General features: G+C 33.6%; 1 protein-coding gene and 1 long non-coding RNA gene across 8 annotated transcripts; one reads left to right on the forward strand and one right to left on the reverse strand.

Annotated features, from left to right (window-relative positions):
* LOC143897954 (uncharacterized) lies at positions 1-10,806 on the reverse strand. Of its 3 annotated transcripts, none has more exons than XR_013257051.1 (4): positions 10,669-10,806; positions 932-2,345; positions 584-841; positions 1-106 (listed from the first exon to the last, which is right to left on the reverse strand). It is a non-coding gene; the product is annotated as an uncharacterized LOC143897954 (long non-coding RNA). The 3 variants fall into 3 exon arrangements; XR_013257052.1 differs by lacking the exon at positions 10,669-10,806 and having other exon boundaries at positions 932-1,050; positions 2,241-5,644; XR_013257050.1 differs by lacking the exon at positions 10,669-10,806 and having other exon boundaries at positions 932-5,644.
* Positions 28-22,555, forward strand: LOC143897946 (peroxidase). Of its 5 annotated transcripts, none has more exons than XM_077406942.1 (14): positions 28-119; positions 7,207-7,337; positions 10,067-10,229; positions 10,686-10,879; positions 12,224-12,400; positions 12,515-12,717; positions 13,091-13,286; positions 18,772-18,969; positions 19,395-19,542; positions 20,265-20,421; positions 20,560-20,730; positions 20,795-20,993; positions 21,172-21,277; positions 21,389-22,554. In XM_077406942.1, the coding sequence occupies exons 2-14, from the start codon at positions 7,211-7,213 to the stop codon at positions 21,504-21,506; spliced, it is 2,157 nt and encodes a 718-aa protein (XP_077263068.1). In that variant the 5' UTR covers positions 28-119; positions 7,207-7,210; the 3' UTR covers positions 21,507-22,554. The 5 variants fall into 5 exon arrangements, with proteins under 5 accessions (XP_077263068.1, XP_077263064.1, XP_077263065.1 ...); XM_077406938.1 differs by lacking the exon at positions 28-119 and adding an exon at positions 5,750-5,896 and having other exon boundaries at positions 21,389-22,555; XM_077406939.1 differs by lacking the exon at positions 28-119 and adding an exon at positions 6,042-6,110.
* The last annotated feature ends 1,722 nt before the right edge of the window (positions 22,556-24,277 follow it).

The following is a 24,277-nucleotide window of genomic DNA, read 5'->3' on the forward strand; positions in this document are numbered from 1 at the left end:
TTTACTTCAAGTAGTTTTCAACGCATACATAACACCCCTACTGCCTTCTAAGGTCGAACCGAGATTCAGTTGTACGAGATTCAGTCTTCTTTACATTGATCAGAGACTAAAACAAAAAAGTAAGTTATATTTTCTATGGGCATTTACATTTACAAACAATAAATGTAAGATTCCTGTGTTTTCAGCATAGAAACAAAAGTTAAACGAAATTATACCAATTTTAATCTAATTTTAAGTTATCACATTTTACCTGCATTCTGGGGGTCAATCATGTATTAATGTGGAACGTGGAAAGTGAAAAGTTTTATATGACTATCTCTTTCTATTTAACATCAATAGAAAGAGAGATTTTTCATTTTTCACGTTTCCACCCTAGGAGAAAAGATTCATGATTGACCCCCTGAATGAGCTTTAAATTTTTGTTTTTTTTCCCATATGTAAATTTTTATAACTAAATTCTTGAAAAAATTATTGAACATTGAAAAATCTTGATTCTTTTAAAAGAAGTCCTGAATAATATACATGTTATGAATCATGATCAGAGTAATTAAAAATCTAGTCTAGTATAATTACTGTTAATTACCTTTTAGCATAAATATTATACGCTGCCGGGATACATAAACGATTTGGCTGAACCTCGTAAGTTTCCATATATGTATGATATATATGCGAGGTGATTCCTCATTAGTCGATTTAACCTGTTTACCTGTGATCAATAATTACGAAAGTATGTGATCCAAAGCGTCAACTTTGGCTGTTTCCAGCATGTACAAGTGCTTTAATTACAGCAAATTTGAAGTGAATGCGGATATCGAAGATTACTCTTGCGTGTGTGTTAGTCCTGTACATTAGAAAAGACATTTTGAAGTAAAGTAATAATTGCAATTGTTTATTTTATATAATATAAAATTTAAAAATATTACATAATTACATATAATCTGGAAAATCATGTCGATGCGCATCGTTATGCGTATTGCAATAATATATCTTATAACAAAAATATGCAGTTTATTAATACACAATTAATAAAAATATATATATCACGTAAGTCTGAAACATAAAAAAAAATTAAAATAAAAACTATGACATTTTCTTTGTCAGTAAATAATTAACGTCCAGATAGCAGGATGACGTCTAAAGACGTCTTAATGACGTTTTATTGACGTTAGAGATTGACATTAAAACGTTATTAATACTTCATTTGACGTCACTCTGCTACCTGGGCGTAAATTAAATTATTAATCAATCCAATTGGCCAAATTTATTAAATTTACGATGTTTTAACCATGAATTTTTATACTTTTCAAGTGAATTAGAGCCATATACTCCGTAATATCGTAGACTCACAAAAAATCTCAATAATCATAGCATTGTGCCTAAATACTATGTCATAAATCTAAAAGCTGAATTATAAAAAAGAAGAATCAAAATATTAATATAAAATTGCAAGGTTTACATATTTTGTGCATTACATAAATGTAAAATTGGTAAGTGTAATAATATTGATGTCTCGAAATTTATATTGTGGATGGAATTTATGTTGAGAAGCACGTCAAAACCACATGACAATGATAAACTAGTTAAAGTAAGCAAACAAAGATAACAAATGTTAATAGTTAAAGTTGTCGTAAATACAGTGCAAGAAATCGAAGAAAACAAAAGACTATGCAGCGTTAATTACTCTATCGTGCGCAATCAAATTTTCAGTGTCTTTCTGTAGATTAATCGTGCAGTACTTCTTTACATTTCTTATTATACTTCTTAATGAAAAACATTTCAGCGATCTTTCTTTTAATTTTGACTTTCATATTGGTACCGTATATTACTTTGATTTACCTTTTAATAATTCAGTTTTTTAGACTTATAGCGTCGTTTAGGCACAATGTCATAATTATTGGGACTTTTTGTGAGTTTATTATATTATGGAATCTATGACTATATAATTCATACTTGAAAAAGACAAAAATTTATGTCAAAACTTATGTCAAAACAAATGCATTGATTAAAAATTACTTGCATTGAAAAAAATAAAAATTAAATTAAATTAATTATTTAAAATTAATTGTTAACTAATATTCACGTTTTGATACTGGATATCTCTGTTTGATTATTATAATTTATGTAACTTTTAATACGCGATGTTTTACAGTAAATTTTCACTTAATAAATTTTGAAGATGCACAAGCAACTCGTTAACATTTAACTGCAACTGTAATTACTATGCATTTCCAGTAAGTTACCTCACAGTTTTCTTGTTCGTTAAGTGTAAATTCCGCCGGTTCTCTCGTGCATACAAGCCTGATCGAATCACTTACTCGAAATTTACGGTATTTATTAGATAGTAACTGCAAGTTTAAAACTTATTAAATGACACGAGTTATGCTTCTAACATTCGTTGATTTAAAATTCTCGTTTCCTTATTGCAGTAATATTATGTCACAACATCAGAAGCGAGAAATCATATCAATTTCTCTTCTTGTAATATTGTACAATATATAAAAATTAATTAATTTTTACGCTATGCTTCTTACGTCATAATTCAATGAAACTGTAGTATAAGAAAACAAGAGTTTTAACCCTTCGCGGGTAACGTCTTTTTCGGCAAAAAATTCATGTTACTTTATTAACTATCCTACTTTAAGGATCAATCGCTATATTGCCGATTTTTTCATTTGTTTAAACAATATATTTATATAAACAAAGGGAGCTACAAGGGACAGTCACTTTCGCCAGGGCACGAGTGACCCGACGTTACCCGCGAAGGGTTAAGTCGCTATATTTAATCGAAGCTTTATTTGGAATAGCTTATAATGAATTAGTATAATGTTGCACAGATTTAAAACATAACATTTTATCTAAATATACCTAATATATTCAGAGCATATTATCTAAAAATGATATTTTGGAATTACTGAATAATTAATTTATTTTGCATGAAATTTGCATTTTTTTGTGCTTGATAGTTCAGCTAAAGTTTTTTTTACCGGGTAAGCATTCGCAACATACAATTACACCTATCCCACTGATGAAGATCGAAAAATTATATATTGCACAGAAAGATGACAGTCACGAATAAACATTGATAACAAGAAAAATCTAATCGAAATCAACGTCATTGTTACTCGCAACTGTATACAATACATAGCGTCGGCCTTCGACAATGGGGTATGAGTTGCCACAGATTGTGCAAATCGTTGCCAATAAATGGAGAAAACCTCCTTTACATGCGCGCGATGAAGGCTATATAGTTGTAACTGGAAGGCAATCGCGCACGATCACGTCCTAACTTCTGTGCATTGATTTCGTGTGATATATACGCGAAATCAGATAATAGCGTGAGAAATGTGACCTCGCGTGGCTCTTCCGAGGAGAGGATGCTTATGTATAAAAGCGATATCAAGCATCGCTGATCCGAGATAAATTTTGCGAAAATTTAAATGCGCTATACCTGAAACAACATCATTTTAAAATTAAATCTAAATCTTTATTAATCAGACATCTTATATTAACGTTAAAAATGGAAAACTGTAACTTCTGAACTTTTTGTAAATTTTTTGCTAGTGAATAATAGACTGCAACGTCATCTGTAATCTATTAAAGTCATCCTCCAAGGCTCAAAGAATTTAACATTCTAGATATCGATATAACTTCAAAGATTTGCTTTGCTTATTAAAGAATTAAAACATGTGGCATGAGATAACTTAAGGAATGATTCAATACTCTTAAAAGAAGACGCGTAAAACAATTGTTATTGTAATTATTATTTTGATATTATTTCTTACTTCTAGATTGATTATATATAACAATATGACGACAACAGTAACGTTATGTCCTTCAGATTGACCATGTCATAAGAAATTAATTGACTTTAGGTATATGATATCGCAAGAGTGTTAAAAGTAAGGCAATACACGATTGCTGACTTCAATCGCTATTGTTACTGTTACGCTATTACGACACTAATTTCTGGTACCGTACGCGTAATCAAGCGTCACTTAGAACTTATACGAACGATTTTGTGCTGTCTCATAATGTGTCGCAATACATGCAGTACAAATATACTTCCGCGCGCGTAGAGGCATATTATTACGCATATTTTGTAATCGACATTGCGATAAAAATATTCATTACAATATTATTGTAATTAGAAATGTGAAATAGATGCAATCGAGTCTTTATTTGCATAACATATATTTATATTAAATAATCAATCATCTTTCTTACTTTTTTGTCTGCATTTAAAGATTTGCGCAACAGCAATCAATTTATTAAGAAAACCAAAAGTATATCTTGCTTATTAAAATTAATTGCAAGTATATGCAAAATATTATAAAAATCGTGTAATGCGGTTTACTTCCTAGAATGAAGTTATCTCAAGATAGTGATTAATTTTCTATGTACATACTGATTAGATTCTATTGGATTATATTATGCTTAGACATACATCAGCGCCACAGACTTCTTCTTTCTGTGACCAGCGCGTACATATATAAAATTATGATAACGGTACGTTAACTTTAGAGCAATTTAATAAAGTCACGTGCAACAAAGGAAATATCTGACAATGAGATTAATCCACTAATTTATAGTTAATAATGTGCGTCATCACAGCGATAATGATTCGAAACGATGCATACGTATAATGTAGCGATGCGCCACGCATCTTTTTGTCGTTCGTATACGTCCGATTTTCACAAACTTCATTAACATTATACGCACATCTTGATGCATATATCACGTGAAAAAGGCATGTAAATTGCATTCGGGAAGTGAACCGCAAATGCGGTTAGATTTCCATGCATTAACGAGAAATTGAGTTGCAATGTCGCAATGTCAGTGAGATGGATGATCAACACAAGAAAACGTAAACACACAAGCCAGAAAATACCTTTCGCAGAACGTTATCTTTTCCTGAATTTACTGCAGCTGTAAAAATTCCGGTAAATATGCATATTAGGTCAAACCTCACCGATGACTTTGACCTTGACATATGTTGTCAAGGTCACCCTCTTGAGTGACCTTCAGAAGGTTTTAGTCGGCGGTCATTGTTTATTAAAAAGTTATAAACAAAAAATGTTTCGAAAATATAGCAGTTATTTTGAGTAGACTAATATATATGTCGAAATAGTTCACGCATACACTTTCCACGCGAACCGAGGTTCACGAACACCCCCCCTCTGCTTTCGGGCGGCCTTATGACATTCCAAGTTTTTATTTACCTACATTGGTTGAAAGGTAACTACATGAGTAGGAATTCGGGACTACCGCACCTTCCCCGAAAGCACGGGGGGGTGTGCGTGAACCTCGGTTCGCGTGGAAAGTGTATGCGTGAACTATTTCGGGGCTACCACACCTCCCCCGAAAGCACGGGGTGGTGTGCGTGAACCTCGGTTCGCGTGGAAAGCGTATGCGTGAACTGTTTCGGGGCTACCGCACCTCCCCTGAAAGCACGGAGGGGTGTGCGTGAACCTCGTGCGTGAAAAGTATTCAACTGTTTAAAGCGCGTCATCTAACCCATGTAAGTATTCTCTGCTTTAACAAAAAAACGTAATATTAGTCACTTATGCCTTCCAATACTCAAAATATCTGTTATATTTTTCAAACTTTTTTTGTTTATAACTTTTTAATAAACAATGACCGCCGGCTAAAACCTTCTGAAGGTCACTCAGAAGGGTGACCTTGACAACATATGTCAAGGTCAAGATCATCGGTGAGGTTTGACTTAATATGCATATTTACCAAAATTCCTAACGATAATCTAGGAAAAAAATTGAAATTTATATACTTGTGGCGTCTTGCACGAAAAAGATATATCGGAATATTCAACTTTACTCGGAAGAGTTGCGCGTGTAGTCTCAGAAAATGTTATCACCATGAAGATGAAAATAGTACCAAGGTAAACTAATAGCGTTCGTGTCATCTGCTTATTCATTCATAAATTCATTTTCTAATGCATTAGGGGCTATTTAGTAGAAACAATATATATTCAACTGGCATTCTATAAAAGCAGCTGCTTAGCAAGCTTCGTAAAATAGTTTTAATTTGAGATCGTACCGTATGGAACTACAATACCTATTGGTTTCCGAGTGAAATCTACGTTCAGTAACTCTGTAAAGGATACCCACCAGAAAAGCATTTTTAACAGACGTTTACGAATGCTTGTGAACATTTTGCTTAAATGTGTTTTTTTTTTATAAATGTTTGCAAACAATAGTTGGTGGATACTCACCTTAATATTTTCACAATTTAGTTAGGAATTTGAAATGACTAGTGTCCTCTTAATTTTGTATGTGTAATAAATCATTTCACAATGATTTCGTTTCGAAATATTATATTACGGATTTCTACGTAGGCATCCGGGAAAAGTTAAATTATAAGTGCCAGTAATGATCGAATAATAAGTCTAATAATAATAATCGTCTAATTAAATAACAAGAGCTTCTTGATAATGAAATTATAACAAAGTAAAAAGACAAGTAAAAAGGAATTTTGTGAGTTCAACGCGGTTAACAATGTGTTAACGTTATATCGATCTTTAATAACTGATAAAATATATAATTAGAAATCAGACGTTTTGGCTCCGGTTTGAGCCATTATCAGCGATGCGGTAACAATTAAATCAAAATGATTTCACGTTTTCCAAGAAACAAGAGAGTAACTTTAAAACTTGAAGGTTTAAAAATAGCATAATTTTCCGCGAGAAAGTAGAACTTGATTAATGATCATAATTTATGATATAATCGAAATTAAAGTGACAGTCATAACTTGAACAAAAAGAGAAGTGAAGTTACTTATTCACCAGCTCATAAAACGTAAAACTAAGCATTAAAGTCAAATAATTGGAACAATTTCTTAAAGCATGGATACAAGAACATTGCTATTGTATGTCAGCAAAACAATAATTTGTAATAAAATCATATTTTTATTTTAAAAACACAGGGGGAGGGGCGCTTTTATCTATAATAAATAAAAATTACAAAAAAAACCGAAACGTGCGATTTATAATTATGTATCTTTTATTAGTTGTTAAAAATTAAACGTTGTATAGCATTAACTTACACACTCTCAACCGCGTTAAACTCTCAAAGCCCCTGTTATTTGAATAAGTAATACGATTTCAAATATAATATTAAAAATTATCTTATCTATAAATATATATATATATATATATATATATATATATACAATTTTATATTTTTATTTCAGAAACATGCGAAATCAAAATAATCTCTGGATTGTAGTCTTCCTCATTGCAGTGCTTTTGCAGAACAGTTTGTTAGCAATTGTAAACACCGAAGACTCCACGACAAAGAAACAGACTACTTCGTCGCATAGAGGTAATTATTACTTTTATCTCGAGCGCAGAAATGACATAAAATTTTTATACTAATTTAATAAAAATAAGTTCAAGTTTTAATATTGTTAAAATATTATGTATTTTTGTAATTATTTATATAACTACAAAGTGTGTACCTAGTACGTAGAATGGTCCAGATTTGAAAAAATTCAATAAAAAATAATTTCTTAATGTATTAAAATAATAATTTCAAGTCATATATATTTTTATACAAAGTAAAACACACTAACTTGTGCATCTTGAATAATTATAATAAATTATGCATTGTATGAAAAATTGTTACATGCAAGAGTTGCGTGATTTGGAAAGGATCATTTTTTATAAGTGGAGATGTTTCAAAGATTTGAAAGTCCATTTTATTTTTTTAAACCAAATGTTATATTTTTTATTAATGTTCATATCGGAAAGACGTTATATATATTGCCAGTCAGGTCGATTTAAATTACTTTAATTGTTATTCTATATACTGGCGAAAGAAATTTATTATTTTGTTTATATTTTTTATGTCGTATAGTTAAAAAATATGTCAAATTTTGAGTAAAAATGTATTATCATTTGTCGGTCCTAATCCTAATAGATAATGAGATACTCAAGATCTTTATGTTTATCAACATAAAAAGCATCTCAGCTTATTATTATTGTTATTACAATTGTCTATTCTTTAACATAGGTAACTGTTATTAACGGTGTGTCCGATAAAGTTAGGTGCCTCATCCTGTATTGTACACGTTTCGAAATGACAATTTAGTTAAAAAACATACTACATTTATTTTATATTCATTTATTCAATTATCTTATTGAAACTTTCAGATACAATATATAACTAATGTGCTAAATAATATAGCTAACTGTATTAACTTGAAACTATAACAAAAAATCATGTCAAATGTTTTCTGACATAGAACCACGCAATTTACTTCTGGCACGCACCTATCTCAGAGCATTTCTTTTTCTATTTATTCTCCAATTATTCCGTCCGCTTTAAAACGAATTATGATGAAGACCTAATAGAGAAGGAGATTGAAGTAAGCGTGCAGACTGTCATAAGATTATCACATATACTTTAATAATGGTTTTTCGTATAATTTACAATTGCTATCTTTAAGCATGCAACTTATCAGAAAAATCAATAACCCTAGCCTAAAATTAATAACTTTGTTAGACTTGATAAACAAAACTATTTATCATGATATCAATACTGGTCCAGTTAGCAAACTGCACTTTCATCTTGACATGCTTTTCTTGTGATTGATCCGTTGAAGGTATTTAGTACTTTGCGTCAATTATTATGTAAGTTTACGGAGAATGTTACATGATCTAGTTGTAATATGTTCGTTTTCTCTAACAGTATAATAACAAGATCAATAATCGTGACGGTCGACACGGGCAGGGAAACTGTTACCGTATACACGCGTTGCACGTTCTTTGTGTAACAGGTGGGAGTTATAATGGCAAGAAATAGCTCGTGAGATAGAAAATGCACGCGTGCGCACTACTGAAAGGCACGTTACGTTTTCGAGAGAAGGTCTGGTGGCGATGCAAAATCGGGCAAATGAAAGGTTACTTGGAGCAATCAAGGATTCTCCATCTACGCGGAACTATCTAGCCGCGAAATGCATTCACGTGAAATTGCGCAAACTGGCAATGCAAAATGGCTTCAACATGTTTTGGACCACTCCTGCGACGTGCGTGTTACATTAACGTAAAAGTACCTATATTAAACATTGTACAAAAATAAACATTTAAATTTAAAAAAATTGAAAGTACTATATATATTCTTCTGTTTCTTAATATGGAAGACTTACAATTAGATGATTTTTCTTTAAAACTCACATCAGCGCGTTGCGTCCATATGTGGTTCAACGACTATATTTGGTAAACAGCATTCGAGACACATTGCACCGTGTGTGCCAAGAAATTATTGAATCGTGACGGTACAACCTGTCGCTAGTATAACATTTAAACGGTGAACCAAATGTTACGAAAGATTATCCCGTTACTCAATGTTGCGATCGCACATAGCTCACGATTCATTAATGTTGTCGATTTATCAAAAAGAGAATCATTTCCGGGAGGGAAGTTCTCTCAACGTAAGAATGCATCAAAAGATCTCCAATCGATCGAGTAATTTAACAAAACGCGACGTTCTTGTAAATTAAACATTTATCCCAATGATTCATTATGCACGACGGTACAAACCGATTATATCTGTCGTCGACGTAACATTTAACGTTTACGGTCGTAAACGGTGAAAGGTTCTCCCGCGCTCGCGGATCTGTTTAAATCACGAGTCTACCGGTTTTATTGATAAATCTACATTAATCGTCTCAGCAGCAGCGATCGCTGCCGTATTCAACAGCAAATACGATAAACAAAAGGAGATCTTGCTTAGCATCCAGTGCGGTATATCTATACAAAGGGGAAGATAAATATGTTTTCTATTGCGAATAAAATACTTGATCGCCTTGCGTGGGAAAATTTTAGAGGAGTTACTCCTGGCAAAACGATTGCTAACATTATGAAATCTAAAGACGATCGTTTATAAAACTATTGAAAGTAAATCAAGGTTCTTTAATATCGCCGAGAAATTGAAAACTTAAGTAAGGTGATTGCAACTATTATTAATGGGGCATATTTCCTGTTTTACACATATGCTATATTCTTTTACACATAAAATTTACATCTGCACATATATGATCTGTTTAAAAGAGCAAGAAAGGAAGCTTCCGGATTTAGAAGGATCGGAAACTTCGTATTACAACGTGTTTAAGGTTCAAAATCATTTCTCTGGTTCCTATCGCCCGTCTGTCTATCATTCTCCAAATCCGACGTTTTCATACTTTCCATCTTCGCTGGACTTCTCAAATTCCAAGTAAGTCAATAAATAATGTAAATGTAAGAACAAGAAATGTACAAAGAATTAGGTTTAAGTGCAAGATAATAGTATATATTAGCCCTCTCTACAACGAATATATATTATAACTTTAAAGTCACATACTCATACATATGTATTTTTCAGTTTTATTTCATTTTTCGCTGCAATTTAGCTTAGCATCTTATTGTTCTACCATACTTTCGAAATCAGAGTTTGTTTATCACAATTTACAGTTTTTGTTTCTTATACTAAAGTGATTATAAAAAAAAATTACAATTCTAAATTGATTGTTAGTTTTATCCGAAGGTTAATGTTTGTTAGTTTCACGTTATATAATTTTTTTGACAAAAAAATTGGGTTATAGAAGGGTTAAAAGACCTAATAAACGTATATTTTGTGTCATTACATGTGTGATAAAAAAATTAGTCTTACTTACTGTTTTATTTGTTCAAGCTTTTCTTTCGTTTCTGGTCAAAATACGAGCAACGATGTTCATCAACAAATTAAGTGCGGCGACACCTTTCCCCAAGTTTGTCAACAATCGCGATATCGAAGTTATGACGGTTCCTGCAATAATCTTCGAAATCCCACTTGGGGTCTGGCCAATACAAGATATGGAAGACTCGTACGTCCGCGTTACAGCGATGGTAAATAATCGTATTTTATTTGATCATATAATTAATCCCATTTCTAATAACGTTTCTTTTATCGTTAAGCATGCAAATATCAAATTTTTAATAACACTCGTTGTGAAAAAGTAAACAACAATGATTCATAAATGTTAAATGTCTTTTTTAATTTATTTTAAATTCTAAAGTGAAAAAGACTAGAAGTTTACAACAAAGAGATTTGTAACATATTAATTATTTTGGTGAAAGTAATAGCTACATAAAAAAATTACATTGTATTTTTATTCAACAAACTGTAAAAATTTTAAGTGATAATAAAGAAAGGCTTAGATCAGTGATATCAGATAATATCGATTTGTTGCGTCAATGGTATTTCGTTCTAAATTTTGTTACGGTCAGCTTGGCACAAGCGATAAACAAGTGGTTTCTAATTGCGAAAAAGATTTCGAGGCCTACTTATTTGCTTACTCACGTGATTTTTGTTACCACACCAAAGTACAAACACCATATTGGAACATGATTTATGTATCGCCTATAATTTAATTGATAATGTAGAAATTCTGATAAAATTTTATAATACACATATGTGTGTGGATATAATATTTTCTGTATACAGAGAGGGATCTAAGAAATTGTTTCGAGATTTCTACAAATTTTATATATATGATTCTTGATCTATAATAGAATTTCCTTAAAATTATTACCTTTGACAAAATTTCTTTCCGTATTATAAAAGGAATTAAAGTGTTACAAAAAATAGTTTTTTTTTATTTTCAGATAATTTAGAAAGTTGTAGTTATGACATTGTTCTCCGAAAAAAAAATTTCATCATAGCGTTACTATATATTATATTACATCCACCACATTACGAAGCAACCGATAAATACTGGTTTCATTTTTTACAAAAAATTTATTTCAATTGCAAAATAGATTTCACCGGAAGATTTCGCCAATAAATTTTAACGATGATATAGGAATATACGAACCGGCATTTCGATTTATAGATCTATAAATCGAAATGCGCGTTTGTATATTCCTATTTATGTTAATTGTTAAAATTTATTGGCCGATTTTGCACGAGTCGAACCGTAATATGATGAAACTATGTAAAACTAGTTTAGACTTAATTTCCGACATTTTCAAATCTAGTGCGAATATATTCGTTAGGTATACATAACTTTTTAATATATCTATAATATAATAAAAATAACATGTAAACTTTCTAAAATTTGATAATTGCGTCGACTATCAAGTTGTAGTAACATTTTTTTAGTCGATAATTATCGATATTTTTTCGCACTCTTTGCAGCAAAATTTGATAATTTTTGAATCCTTGTCTCTTTTAAAATTTGTTTAACACAGGAATTCGAGCACCATCGGGATCGATCATTGGAACAGATCTGCCGTTGGCTCGGGCCGTCAGTTACACCATGTTCCCGAACAGCGATGTCGACGACGTAGTATGGACTCTGTTAGCGATGCAATACGGACAGGTTATAACTCACGACATGGGTTTGATCGATGGCACGACTCAATCGAGTACGTTTTGCACTTCTTGTTACGTGCCAATGCTATGTGTCACTCGTCAGTGATGATGAATGACCACTTTGGATCTCGCTAATTTATATTTCCACGACCGTATTATAATCGTAGAATCGCACAGCACACAATGTTGCACGTTTGACGGTCAGATAGCACCAGACTTGGCGACGATGCCCCAATGCTTCCCGATACTGATACCTGATGACGATCCGGTGTATAGCGTGTCCTCCATACAGTGCCTGAACTTTGTCCGTAGTACGACCGACCTTGATCGTGGATGTTCGTCTTCGTACAAGTCACACACGGCGGAACAGGTTTCATATTTACATCTCGTTAATTCATTTATGATTTATTTGTCATTCATTATTCATCATACGCGAGTGTGGTAATGAGAAAATTAAAATGCAGATCGTTACATTGCGATAGAAGACAATTGGAAACTTGCAATACCGTGTTATTCTCGTCATTTTTATTCACTTATTTATATTTTTAAACTAGAGAGTATTGTTTATGTTATATTTTAATTTCATAAACTCTATTTATCTCTAATAGTTTTCATCTATTCGCAGGGTACATGAGCGATCAATTACTAAATCTTTAACGCTTTATGTTTAGTTATAACTTGCATGGATAGGTTTCGGAAGATTGATAAATTCGCAGTTGATATGCATATGCAATATTTTCCAGATAAATATAGTCACTCACTATCTGGACCTCTCACTCATTTATGGATCGAGCGATGAAGTTGCCGCTAGTTTACGGGCCGGTTTCGGCGGTCGTCTGAATGTGGAATTGAAGCATAACAGAGAATTTCCACCATCGGCACCTAACAAAACGGCTATATGCGATACAGTATATGAATTCGAGCCATGCTATGCTGCCGGTGAGAATAAACATGCGTTTTACATGTAGCTGAATATGTAGTTTGGAGCGTTATTGGAGCAAAAATTAAAAATTTGTCCTAATAAAAAAATAATATAAAATAATATCAAGAATAAAGCTCTCGAAAACAATAATAGATAAAGTCATAAAGGCAAATGAGAGCCGTTTTGCTCGATGGACGGGCGACAATAACAACAAAATTATAAAATTAATATATATAATATAACGCAAACGTTTCATGCCCCTCCAAACGGTGTTGTGACACAACTGACAGGTCCCTCAGATTTCTGCTAAGCTGATTACGATGCTCCTTAATACGGGTTCCCAATTGTCTCTTAGTCTGGCCGACGTACGAAGCGTCACAATCCTGACAGCAAATTTTATAAACAACTCCGCTCAAGAAGTTATATTATGTAGCTTGTCTTTCAAAGGTTTGATAATCCAGCTCAGTTTGTTCAAGCCAACAATTGCAGTGCGCAAATTAAATTTTTTAATTGTATTACAAAAGCTATTAGTGATTTTATTGATGTAAGGAACAACAAAGAAACGATCTTTAACCATGCTGTCAGTAGCGTGAGCGTCCATCACGCTTCCCCGCTGTTGCTCATTAATCAATTTGATAATTCTTTTTTTGACAATCTTAAACACGAGTTCAAACGGGTATCCATTAGCCAGCAAAATATCCATCAGCATTCTTATGTTTTTTTGCTGATACCTCGGATGGGACAGCAAGAACGCTCTATCTACCATACCAACGATCGTGCCGATTTTCTGACAATGAGGGTGGTGTGAGAAAAAATTTAAGTATCGTCCCGAAAACGTGGGTTTATGATACCAGTCAAACTCAATAATACCGTATTGATTATAACAGTGGTATCTAAAAAATTGATCCTATTAAGTCCTATTTCAACAGTAAATTGCAGTCTACGGTGGAAAAAATTAAACACTTCGAGGACAGTGTTGACTAAGGACCTCGGCATAGATATCAAAATATCATCTATATATCTGAAATAAATCGGCACGACGATAGGCAGGCGCTCGAGCGCCCTGACCTCCAAATCCACCAGCACTAAATCCGCAATCACAGGAGACAATGGGGAACCTATAGGGAAGCCAAAGGTCTGCTTATAAATAACACCATCAAAAATGAAATAGGTGAAATCAAAAACGAATTGAATAGCTGATAAAAATTCATCCAAAGGCAGATCAGTGTTTTGCGAGATAAATTGCCATCTATGTCTAATGCTCGTGATTGCCAAATCCAAAGGGATATTCGTAAACAAGGATACCGCGTCGAGCGATATCAGATCAAAATGGTCGTCAATGCGCATACCTGACAGTTTCTTAACTAAATCGAAGCTATTATTAATGTGGCTGTTAGCTTTGGGAGTCTGTATCACGTCCTGCAGGAATCTGGCCAAGGCATGCAAAGGGCTGTTAACAGTCGACACGATCATCCTGAGTGGACAGTCGGCCTTGTGTATCTTTGGCAGGCCGTAAGCTCTAGGAATTACCCCGTCCGTGCAATTAAGAAACCTATACTGTTGATCATTAATATATTCTTTTTTAACCAAGATTGAAGGAGGTTATTTAAATCCTTCGTAACTTAAGGAGAAGCATTTCGGAGATGTTTTATATTAAGCGCCAAAACAACGGCATTAATTTACAGGAGGACACGGCGGGACTTAGTAATATTTACACGCCTGTTATCGAGGGACTTCCACACTGTTGATTTCTTTTCTCACAACAGTTCTATTTAATGTTATGCCGATGCCTCATGATATTTCGTCATTGTAACTCTTGCGCTCGTCTAAAGAAGAATGTTTTAACGTTGTAATAATACGTGTTGAGATGATATCTTAACTCTGATCAATTCGACTGTCAGGTAACTTTTACGATTTAATTTTTAACGTTTGACCATTTATATTTATTTAATTTTCTTCTGACGGAGAATTAAGGTAACAGTCGGATTGGGGATTTGAGATGCATACTCTCAAAAAATCTCGGAGAGCGGAAGTTGACTACATTATATTATTGTGACCACTGCTTTATACTTTCTGATCACTGCATTCACCCTGATGACCATCTGTATGTACTGAGAAGGGTCCAAACCAAGGACCGAAACGTTTGCGTTATATTATATATATTAATTTTATAATTTTGTTGTTATTGTCGCCCGTCCATCGAGCGAAACGGCTCTCATTTGCCTTTATGACTTTATCTATTAATATAAAATAATATATAAATTAATATAAGTAATTATATATATATATATATATATATATATATATATATATATACAGAAAGAAGGCAACCTCGCCGATTTCAATGACCTTGACATATGTTATCAAAGACGTGATCCTGAGTAACTTTTCCTTATAACTTAATCGGCGGTCATTGCTTATTTAAAAGTTATAAACAAAAAAATTTGAAAAATTTGTAAAGTTAATTTATGTCAGTGCTAAGGAAAGTAATTTACTGATATGTGTGTATAGGGGCTACCGCCCCTCCCCCGTAGGAAAGGATGGATGGGAGTGGACCTCGGTTTGCGTGGAAAGTTGAGAACCTGAATCGTACAATGATAATAGACCTTGTTTTGCCTTACAAGCAGGCCGGGGTAGGGTAGGGTGAACTTTGCTTCAATCTAATCAATGTTCTATCATTATACGGTTCAGGTTTTCAATTTTCTACGCAAATCGCGGTCCACCTCCACCCACCCCTGCTTGCGGGGAAGGAGCTACCGCTCCCCTCCCCCACCTACATGTGTACTGTCTTTGCACACATATCAACAAATTACTGCCTTTAACATTGACACAAACTTGTAAATTTCTCAAACTTTTTTTGTTCATAACTTTTAAATAAGTTACGACCGACAATTAAGTTATAAGGAAAAGTTACTTAAGATCATGTCCTAGACAACATATGTCAAGGTCAAGGTCATACATGAGAAAGCTTGTATTTGATGCATTATTATTAGTTTGGCTTTCTCATAGAAGAAGCTTTTTAAGCGATATAAAATAGGCGCAATGGCAGCGATCTGTAATGATGAGCTGAAGCAATGTGCAAGTTTCTAATTTGCACACTTTCTTTAATTTTAAATTTAACCTTTTTATGAATTGATATTGATCAGCTTAGTAGCACAAGTGGGGTTTTACAATTGACGCAATGTCAAATCGATGTTGACTTTGGGAGTTCAGGCTACATGGTCCATATATGGACTTCGCATATGGATTTGATCGCATATAAAGTTGGGTCTAATCAACCAAATCTTAAAAAATTATGAAATAGAATATATGAAATAAAGGTAGAAAGGACTGAAGAATATAATAGAATTATAAATAACCCAATATCTCAAAATTGGCGGAAGTTAGAGCATGACGGACATTTCTCAAAAAATTCAAAATTTTATAAAGAAAGAACCCTTTTACCAATCATATACTACGTTTACGCGATCTTTACTTCTGTAGTAACTTACGATAATTCCTCCGCGTACACGGGATTTTCCTTCGCGTAAACGGGATTTTGTAGTAACTTACGATAATTTACTCCGCGTAAACGAGTGATATATCGTAAGTTACTACAGAAGTAACGCTCGCGTAAACGTAGTAATAGTCAAATTCAATACCAACCTTCCTTAAATGATACTTATATAAAATTACATATATAACTTATACACTTTTTAAGCAGAAATCGGTAATCCTTTCACCGATTCTGGCCAAATTCAATACCAACCTTCCTTAAATGATACTTATGCATCAAATAACTTATACATTTTTAAGGCAGAAATTGGTAACCCCTTCACTGATCTTCGCCAAATTCAAAACAACCTTCCTTTAATAATATTCTATATAAGATTACGTATAACTTAAACACTTTTTATGCAGAATCATGTCAAATTGTATATGAAACATTTATATATATTTATATAGATATTAATATAGATTTTTTTAGACAGAAATCAATAACCCCTTTATTATTAGCAATTTTTTTAATTCTAAACAAGTAACTTCCGTCGCCAGTAAATAATTCAAAACAACAGTCGTTTCGGTTCGACCCAACTGGTCAAATTAATATATTAATAATAAATTGCATTTTTTAATTCTATTATATTCTTTAGTCTTTTCTACCCTTATTTTATAATTTTTTAAGATTTCGTAATTAAACCCAGTTTTAAGGGGGGGGGGCACACACTTCTGCACAACGCATAATGCGTAAGCATAAGAAAATTGATTGGTCTATTTCCTTATGCACATGTGTATGGACCAATCAATTTTCTTATATTATAGTATGCTTACTCATTATGCGTTGTGCAGAAGTGTGTGTCCGGGCCCTTATATACTCGATTAAAAAAAATCTGCGCGCGCACACGCACGCGCGCGCGCGCGCACACACACACACACACACACACATCCATTTGAAAATACTGCGATTTTCTGATATTTTAGGTTAGAACATTCTGAACACATTGACATCGAACATTTGAAAAACAATTTTTTTTTGTATTTTTTATTCTACCCCTATTTCATATATAATTCTTTACAATTTGGTTAATTAAACCTAGCTTTATGCGATCAAAGGTCCACATACAAGATTTACGAAAACAAAGCTTCCTTCTATGAGGAAGCAATAATATAAAAAGAAATATATAATAGTTATTTGTGCAACAAGTGCTGTAAGATGAAAAGTCAAGGGTGCGGAGTTGACGCACGAGTTGACGTCAATTCCGCACCCTTGAATTTTCATTTTTACGCACGACTTGCACACCCTATTTTATGTTGCAAGTGCGTGGAAAGTGGTCTATCACGCACGCGTAGCGTGCGCATGGGCCCATGCACGTGTTACATAATAGTTATTTGTGTAACAAGTGCGGGAAGTTGAGAATTGGACACGAGTGCGGATCGAGTGGACAATAAAAGAAAGACAATAAAATTATATACATAATTATACATATAATTATATACATAACAAAAAACGCACGGATACTTTAAATTATTTCCGGAAACGGATCGATCGTTAACAAACTAATTGTTTTTCAATATAATGGATCTTAAAGATTGTCCTCGCACTTGTACATTTTGGCACAAAACGTAAAAATAATAATTGTTAGGAATTTTTTATTTTACATATGCAAGTACCCGTAAATACTTCGGATTAGACACAGCATTTCTGGATCTCGAACTATTTTATTTTTACAATAGAGAGTTTTAGAGATTGTCCTCGCACTTGTATATGTTGTTATTTGTTTATTAATATTAAATTGACTTCTTTGTTATAATTTTAATTTTTTTCATATAAATATATTTTTTTCTGTCATCATTTTTAATTAGGACAAATTTTTAATTTTTTTCCACAAGCGTTCCAAACCCCAACTATATACGTTTGCCCGCCTTGTGTTTTTTTGCAAAATTTGATTTGCGAGCGTAAAATACATTATTTCTGAAAGAAAATTGTACGTATTAAAAAATTATAACAATAATTTTTTTTAGGTGATATGCGAGCTAATCAAAATACACAGTTGACGATCTTACATATCATGCTGCTCAGGGAACATAATCGCATTGCTGATTATCTAGCGCGTTTGAATCCCCACTGGACTGACGAAACAATATTTCAAGAAACGCGCCGGATTGTTATCGCCGAACATCAATACATCACGTATTACGAATGGCTGCCAATCTTCTTAGGTTCGAACTATAACGATAGTATAATAAGTAGATACAATATAAGTAGATAGATACTTATACTGTGGCTATATATTTATTTTATTTAGCTGAACTTCTTGCACAGTTCATCTTTTCGCTTTTTTTCTCCAACGTGGAAAGAAAAAAAGGAAAGATAAATCGTGCAAGAAGTTGAACTAAAACAAACAGGCCTTAATTATGCATCGATCGATAGTCGATAATTCGAACATACCGACCCTCCTGCGAGTTTTCAGTATGTTTTATATTTTAATTACAAAAATAAACAAATGTTTAGCGATAAAATGTAAGCTTCGTTTATTTTGAAAGTAATACAAATCCGATTTAAAAATACCAAATAGAAATTTTTTGCAATAGTTATACACTTTTGTTATTTAGGTCGGAACATTAATAATTAATGTATATTGCAGGTACGAGCCAAGTCTATGCTAACCAAATTACTTACAATACTCAGAATTTCGTGAATGATTATGACGAAACAGTCAACGGTAACGTGCTAAACGAACACTCGAATGCAGCCTTCAGATATTTTCATTCAAATATAGCTGGTTTACTTAAGTAAGTATTTAACAACTTTTGGTTATGCGTTTCAATATTATTTTCAATACGCTGACTATATATTAACTCTCACCGCCCACCTGCTTTAGAATTTTATATAACCCCAGTTACTGGTAGGATCATTTTTTATTATAATTGCTTATTTTATGTTGAAAAAAGAAGTTTTTGATATATAAATAATGAATTTTTAATATATAAACTTTTTATGTATTAATAACAAAAGTAACATAAAATAAAAATATTGCTATAAAAATAATTACTCGGAATAATTCTTTCATAAAATAGAAAATATCGCCACTTTAGATATATAGGGTCAAGAAAGATCCTAGATGAGTGGTGAGGGTTAAACATATAAATCGTGTCAGTTATATGTAAATTATAGTATACAATGTCGCCTAGTTTTGTACGATTTCGCAAGTCAAATTTTTGGATAAAAATATCACTCTTCAAACTTATCCTTTATTTGTTCTGACGTTAAAAGGCCTGTTCTTTTTAGCCGAACTTCTTACATGATTCATCTTCGCTCGTTTTCTTTTCACGAAAGAAAAAGAGAAAAGACGAACCGTGCAGGAAGTTCATTATTAATCTTCTTATGATGAGAACAACCGTGCGATCAAATTGTCAGTGCGGCAGTTACATATATCAAACATGAACGATGAAGCACTCATGATATAAATTTTATCATGAACTTTATTATTAAAATAACAAATTTTGTTTGTCAGCTTAGTGTTGGAAGATCGATCCTCCTTCGCTGCTCTGAGATTGAGCGATCACTTTAACAGACCTGGCATTATAGAGAAAGGCAACAATCTAGATGATTTGACAAGGGGTTTCACATATCAACCACTAAAAAATACCGATGTATTTTTCGATAAAGAGGTATGTATAAGTCGAAAAATCAAATTCAAAGTAAAAATAAAACAATTGTCAACAGAGACAAAGACAAAGGAAAGAAGTCACCCTGATTAGGGCATTTAATAAAATAAGGTTTCTGTTAGTAACAATAGTCGCTTGTAGATTACACAGTTCTTGTTCAGAAGAGGAAAGATCCTCGGGTCTGACCTAAGAGCGATAGACATCCAAAGGGATCGCGATCATGGGCTCGCTTCATACAATGATTATCGCGAATATTGCGGACTATTACGAGCGAGAACTTTCAATGATTTTGCTGACTATATATCTCTTTCGGTGAGTTAAACAAATCTCTCTACATAGATGCATCTTTAATTAAAAATAAGCTTAAAAATTGTAGGATATACAAAAACTCGCCACGTTGTACATTAGTCCAGATGACGTCGAACTAACTGTCGGTGGATCCTTGGAAAATCATGTTAACGGAGCGCTAGCTGGACCGACGTTCTTGTGCATTATGTTAAGACAGTTTAAACAAACGCGAATCGGTGATCGTTACTGGTTCGAAACGGAAGACTCGAAAATAGCATTTACTATAGGTACAATAAATATCATTAATACGATGTTGATTGCGAGTGAGTCCAATAAATTTGTCCGATCGGGATTGTGTCCGATCGGGAAATATTGTCGTGTCCGATTATTAATGTGCGCAATCGGGACAATCCCGATCGTATATGTATATATAATATAAACATTTTATATGTGTTTCATATGCAGAACAATTGAACGAATTACGGAAGTCAAGTATATCGCGACTACTCTGCGACAACGGAGACAATATTCAGCATATGCAAAGATCAGGATTTCAACAAATCTCCGAATTGTAAGTTTAGTTGGCTGTGTAAGTTTAGTTACTGTCTCATTTTTATCGTTTAGTTTGAATCAAGATATGTGAAAGAAAGAAACGATCGTTTTTTAATTATGTAAATTTCAGAAATCCGCTTAGAAGATGCGACGAGCTCCCGCAGGTAGATCTCTCTCTCTGGGAGGATTATACTCCAAAGAGCCATGGTCATACATATCGTACTACACCGTTATACAAAAAGAGATGAGCCTCTCTTCCTACCCCACAACTAGAGATACCGGAGAAAAAATTCTTTGGTGAGAAAATACTTTGGTGAATAGAAGCAAAAATCACATTTGATTCAATTTTAATGGCTAATATTTCATGTGTCGTACAACAAATTTTTTAAGCATGTTAATTGGCTGCAGGATAAAGAAATTATCGAGTTTCTAGAAATCCTCTAGTCTATCTTATATAGCCAATCGATAAGACCGACAATACATAAAATATTAGCCTTATTAGGTATACTTTTATCAACACAGCAAAATATATCACCAAGATATCTAGAAGATATCTGAATGATGAAATATCTGATTGCGCAAGATATCATGAGAATATCTCAAAGACATCTCCAAGATTATAAAAAGCCATGATAATTTTATCTCAGTTGTGATATCTGATTCTGCATATATATCGGATATCTATGCCTCATTTTTAAGCAGATATGTTATATACAATCCAAATAGTAAGAAGAAAGTCTTTTTAAATTTTCGATTTATGAAATTAATTGTTTTTCCGTATTTATTCTTTGTTCTAAAATGATTCTTAAGAGTTCAAAAGAAATTCATTTATATGTCATCAATTCTGAGTCTTTCTTCAAATGTAAAAAAAATTCTTTTCATAAGAATTCGCAATAAATTCAAAATTATGCTTTGATACTATTTCAATATTTTGCATTTTGCCATCTCTGCACTGTATGATATCTCGGAGGTATCACGAAAAATATTAGAGCCAAATATTAGGTTCACTTTTTATTCTAATGCGTAAGAATTTTTGCTTACAAAAAGATAGTGGTGCATGTAGCCGCGTCGCGGCAGCGCATGTTACTAGCGCTCACCCGAGCAAAAATTTTCTGAGTCTCCTCGCGGCATGTTGCTCTCGCGCCAAGGTCGTTATTTCTGGCGCAGCCCCAGCAAAAGTTTTTTAAGTCCCCTCGCGGCGTCTGGATTTCGCCGGGACGAATCGGTACGGCGCGCGGCGTTCAAGTCCTCTTGGATTGTTTTATTGGATACGAATAAACTTGAGTTGATCTTTATAAAATATATTTATAAATTAAATATTTTTCAAAGATATATATATATATATATATATATATATATATATATAATGTGATATCGAGTAATGATGTCTTAAAATTGTAGGCATAAAGATATCTGGCTATATATCTCACATATATTTTGTTGTGTGTGCATGGACTTAACTTAAAATTAAAATTTCTTTAATTGTGACAGTATTCTTCTTGAGATGCGATATGTATGTAATCTACATAATATCGGAATGTAATAAGTTTGTTTTTTTATTGTTGTATCGGACTGCGCTAAAATTTTATTTCTTCCTCTCGCCTTTCAAACGTATATATATATATATATATATATATATATATATATATATTACTAAACTATTTTAAATATAACGAATGTACACTAGTTTAACTATAAAACAGATTAATAGATAATATTTTTATATTAAATGTATTGCATTTTTTAAATAAACATTTTCACACAATTTGCTTTGCAATCAATTCCTTGACGAACAACCGTGATTTGAAATCAGGGGCGGTCAGGCGATTATCAAGGTATCGGTTTGAAAAAATTAAAAGAAATGGTAACCCACACACACAGACATTAATATTTAACAAATATTGCGACGCTTTTTCCCCCGGTCTCGCAATCCGGTGGAGGGCTATCGTGGATTGGCAGCACGCGCAACTAATTCAGACACCAAATGATTGGGCGCCAGGTGCGACGGATCGCACCACCGTACACTATATTATATCTAACGCGATATCCCCGACAATACCTCAGGGCGTAGTTCTCTTTCAGGGAATTCGGAGAGAGGCGTCACGCAATCAATCACACAAAATAATAATAATAATAGGATAACATATGATATATTTAGTCAGATATAAGGCACTTGCAACAGAATATCAATCAAAGTAGGTGCTGGTATAATTGGTCTGAGCATCTCGTATTCGGAATCAGACTACGCGGCAACGAGACATTATCGGCGGCGAATCGACGCCGCGGCAACGAATTAACGCGAAGATGTGGTATAAATTAGTACAGAGACAGAGTAACACCCGAATATTAGAATAGGTGCACGCGAGACTGCCAAATATTAAATACCGTAGATGAACACACGCAAGATCGCACAAGATCCGATCTACGCAACAGATAAACGCAGACGAACACACGAAAGATTAACACGAGAAATAATTAGTTAAGGTAACGCGGTACCTTACTTACACAACGAACTTACGCCACAAGGCCGACGAACCGAATCGCCGCACCTTCAGTTGCGTCTTCAACGCGCACCCGGGCCACCTCGATTCAGCACGACGCAAAAATTATGGGCGATCTCGCCGTGTCGACCATTGCACGCTGGCCGGCGATAGCCCCCGAACACTAAATAAAGACTCGTATCGCGGACGATCTCGCGGCTTGCCACGCGAATCCCGAATTCCTTCGCGAGCCCGGAGATTCCGCGGCCTCGCGCCGATCCCGACGATCTTTCCGTCCCGACAAGCACAATATTCGCCGTCCTCGAGGGCCCGGATACGTTACTCAAATACGAGGGCGAGTGCCCTTCAAATTACATGACCACTCGCGGCTCGCCGTTTCCTTCGCAACTCGCTCCCGTTATCGCCACGGGTGGTTACAAGACAATTTCCATAAAAAGAGAGGGGATAGGGTTGGCACGAACGAAAATCTCTAGGTAACTCAAATTAATCTTCCGTGAATTTGTAACCTTAAATAAGTA

This window comes from Temnothorax americanus, unplaced genomic scaffold (assembly GCF_048541705.1).
Source record: "Temnothorax americanus isolate GAGA-0224 unplaced genomic scaffold, ASM4854170v1 Scaffold211, whole genome shotgun sequence".
Lineage (NCBI taxonomy): Eukaryota > Metazoa > Arthropoda > Insecta > Hymenoptera > Formicidae > Temnothorax > Temnothorax americanus.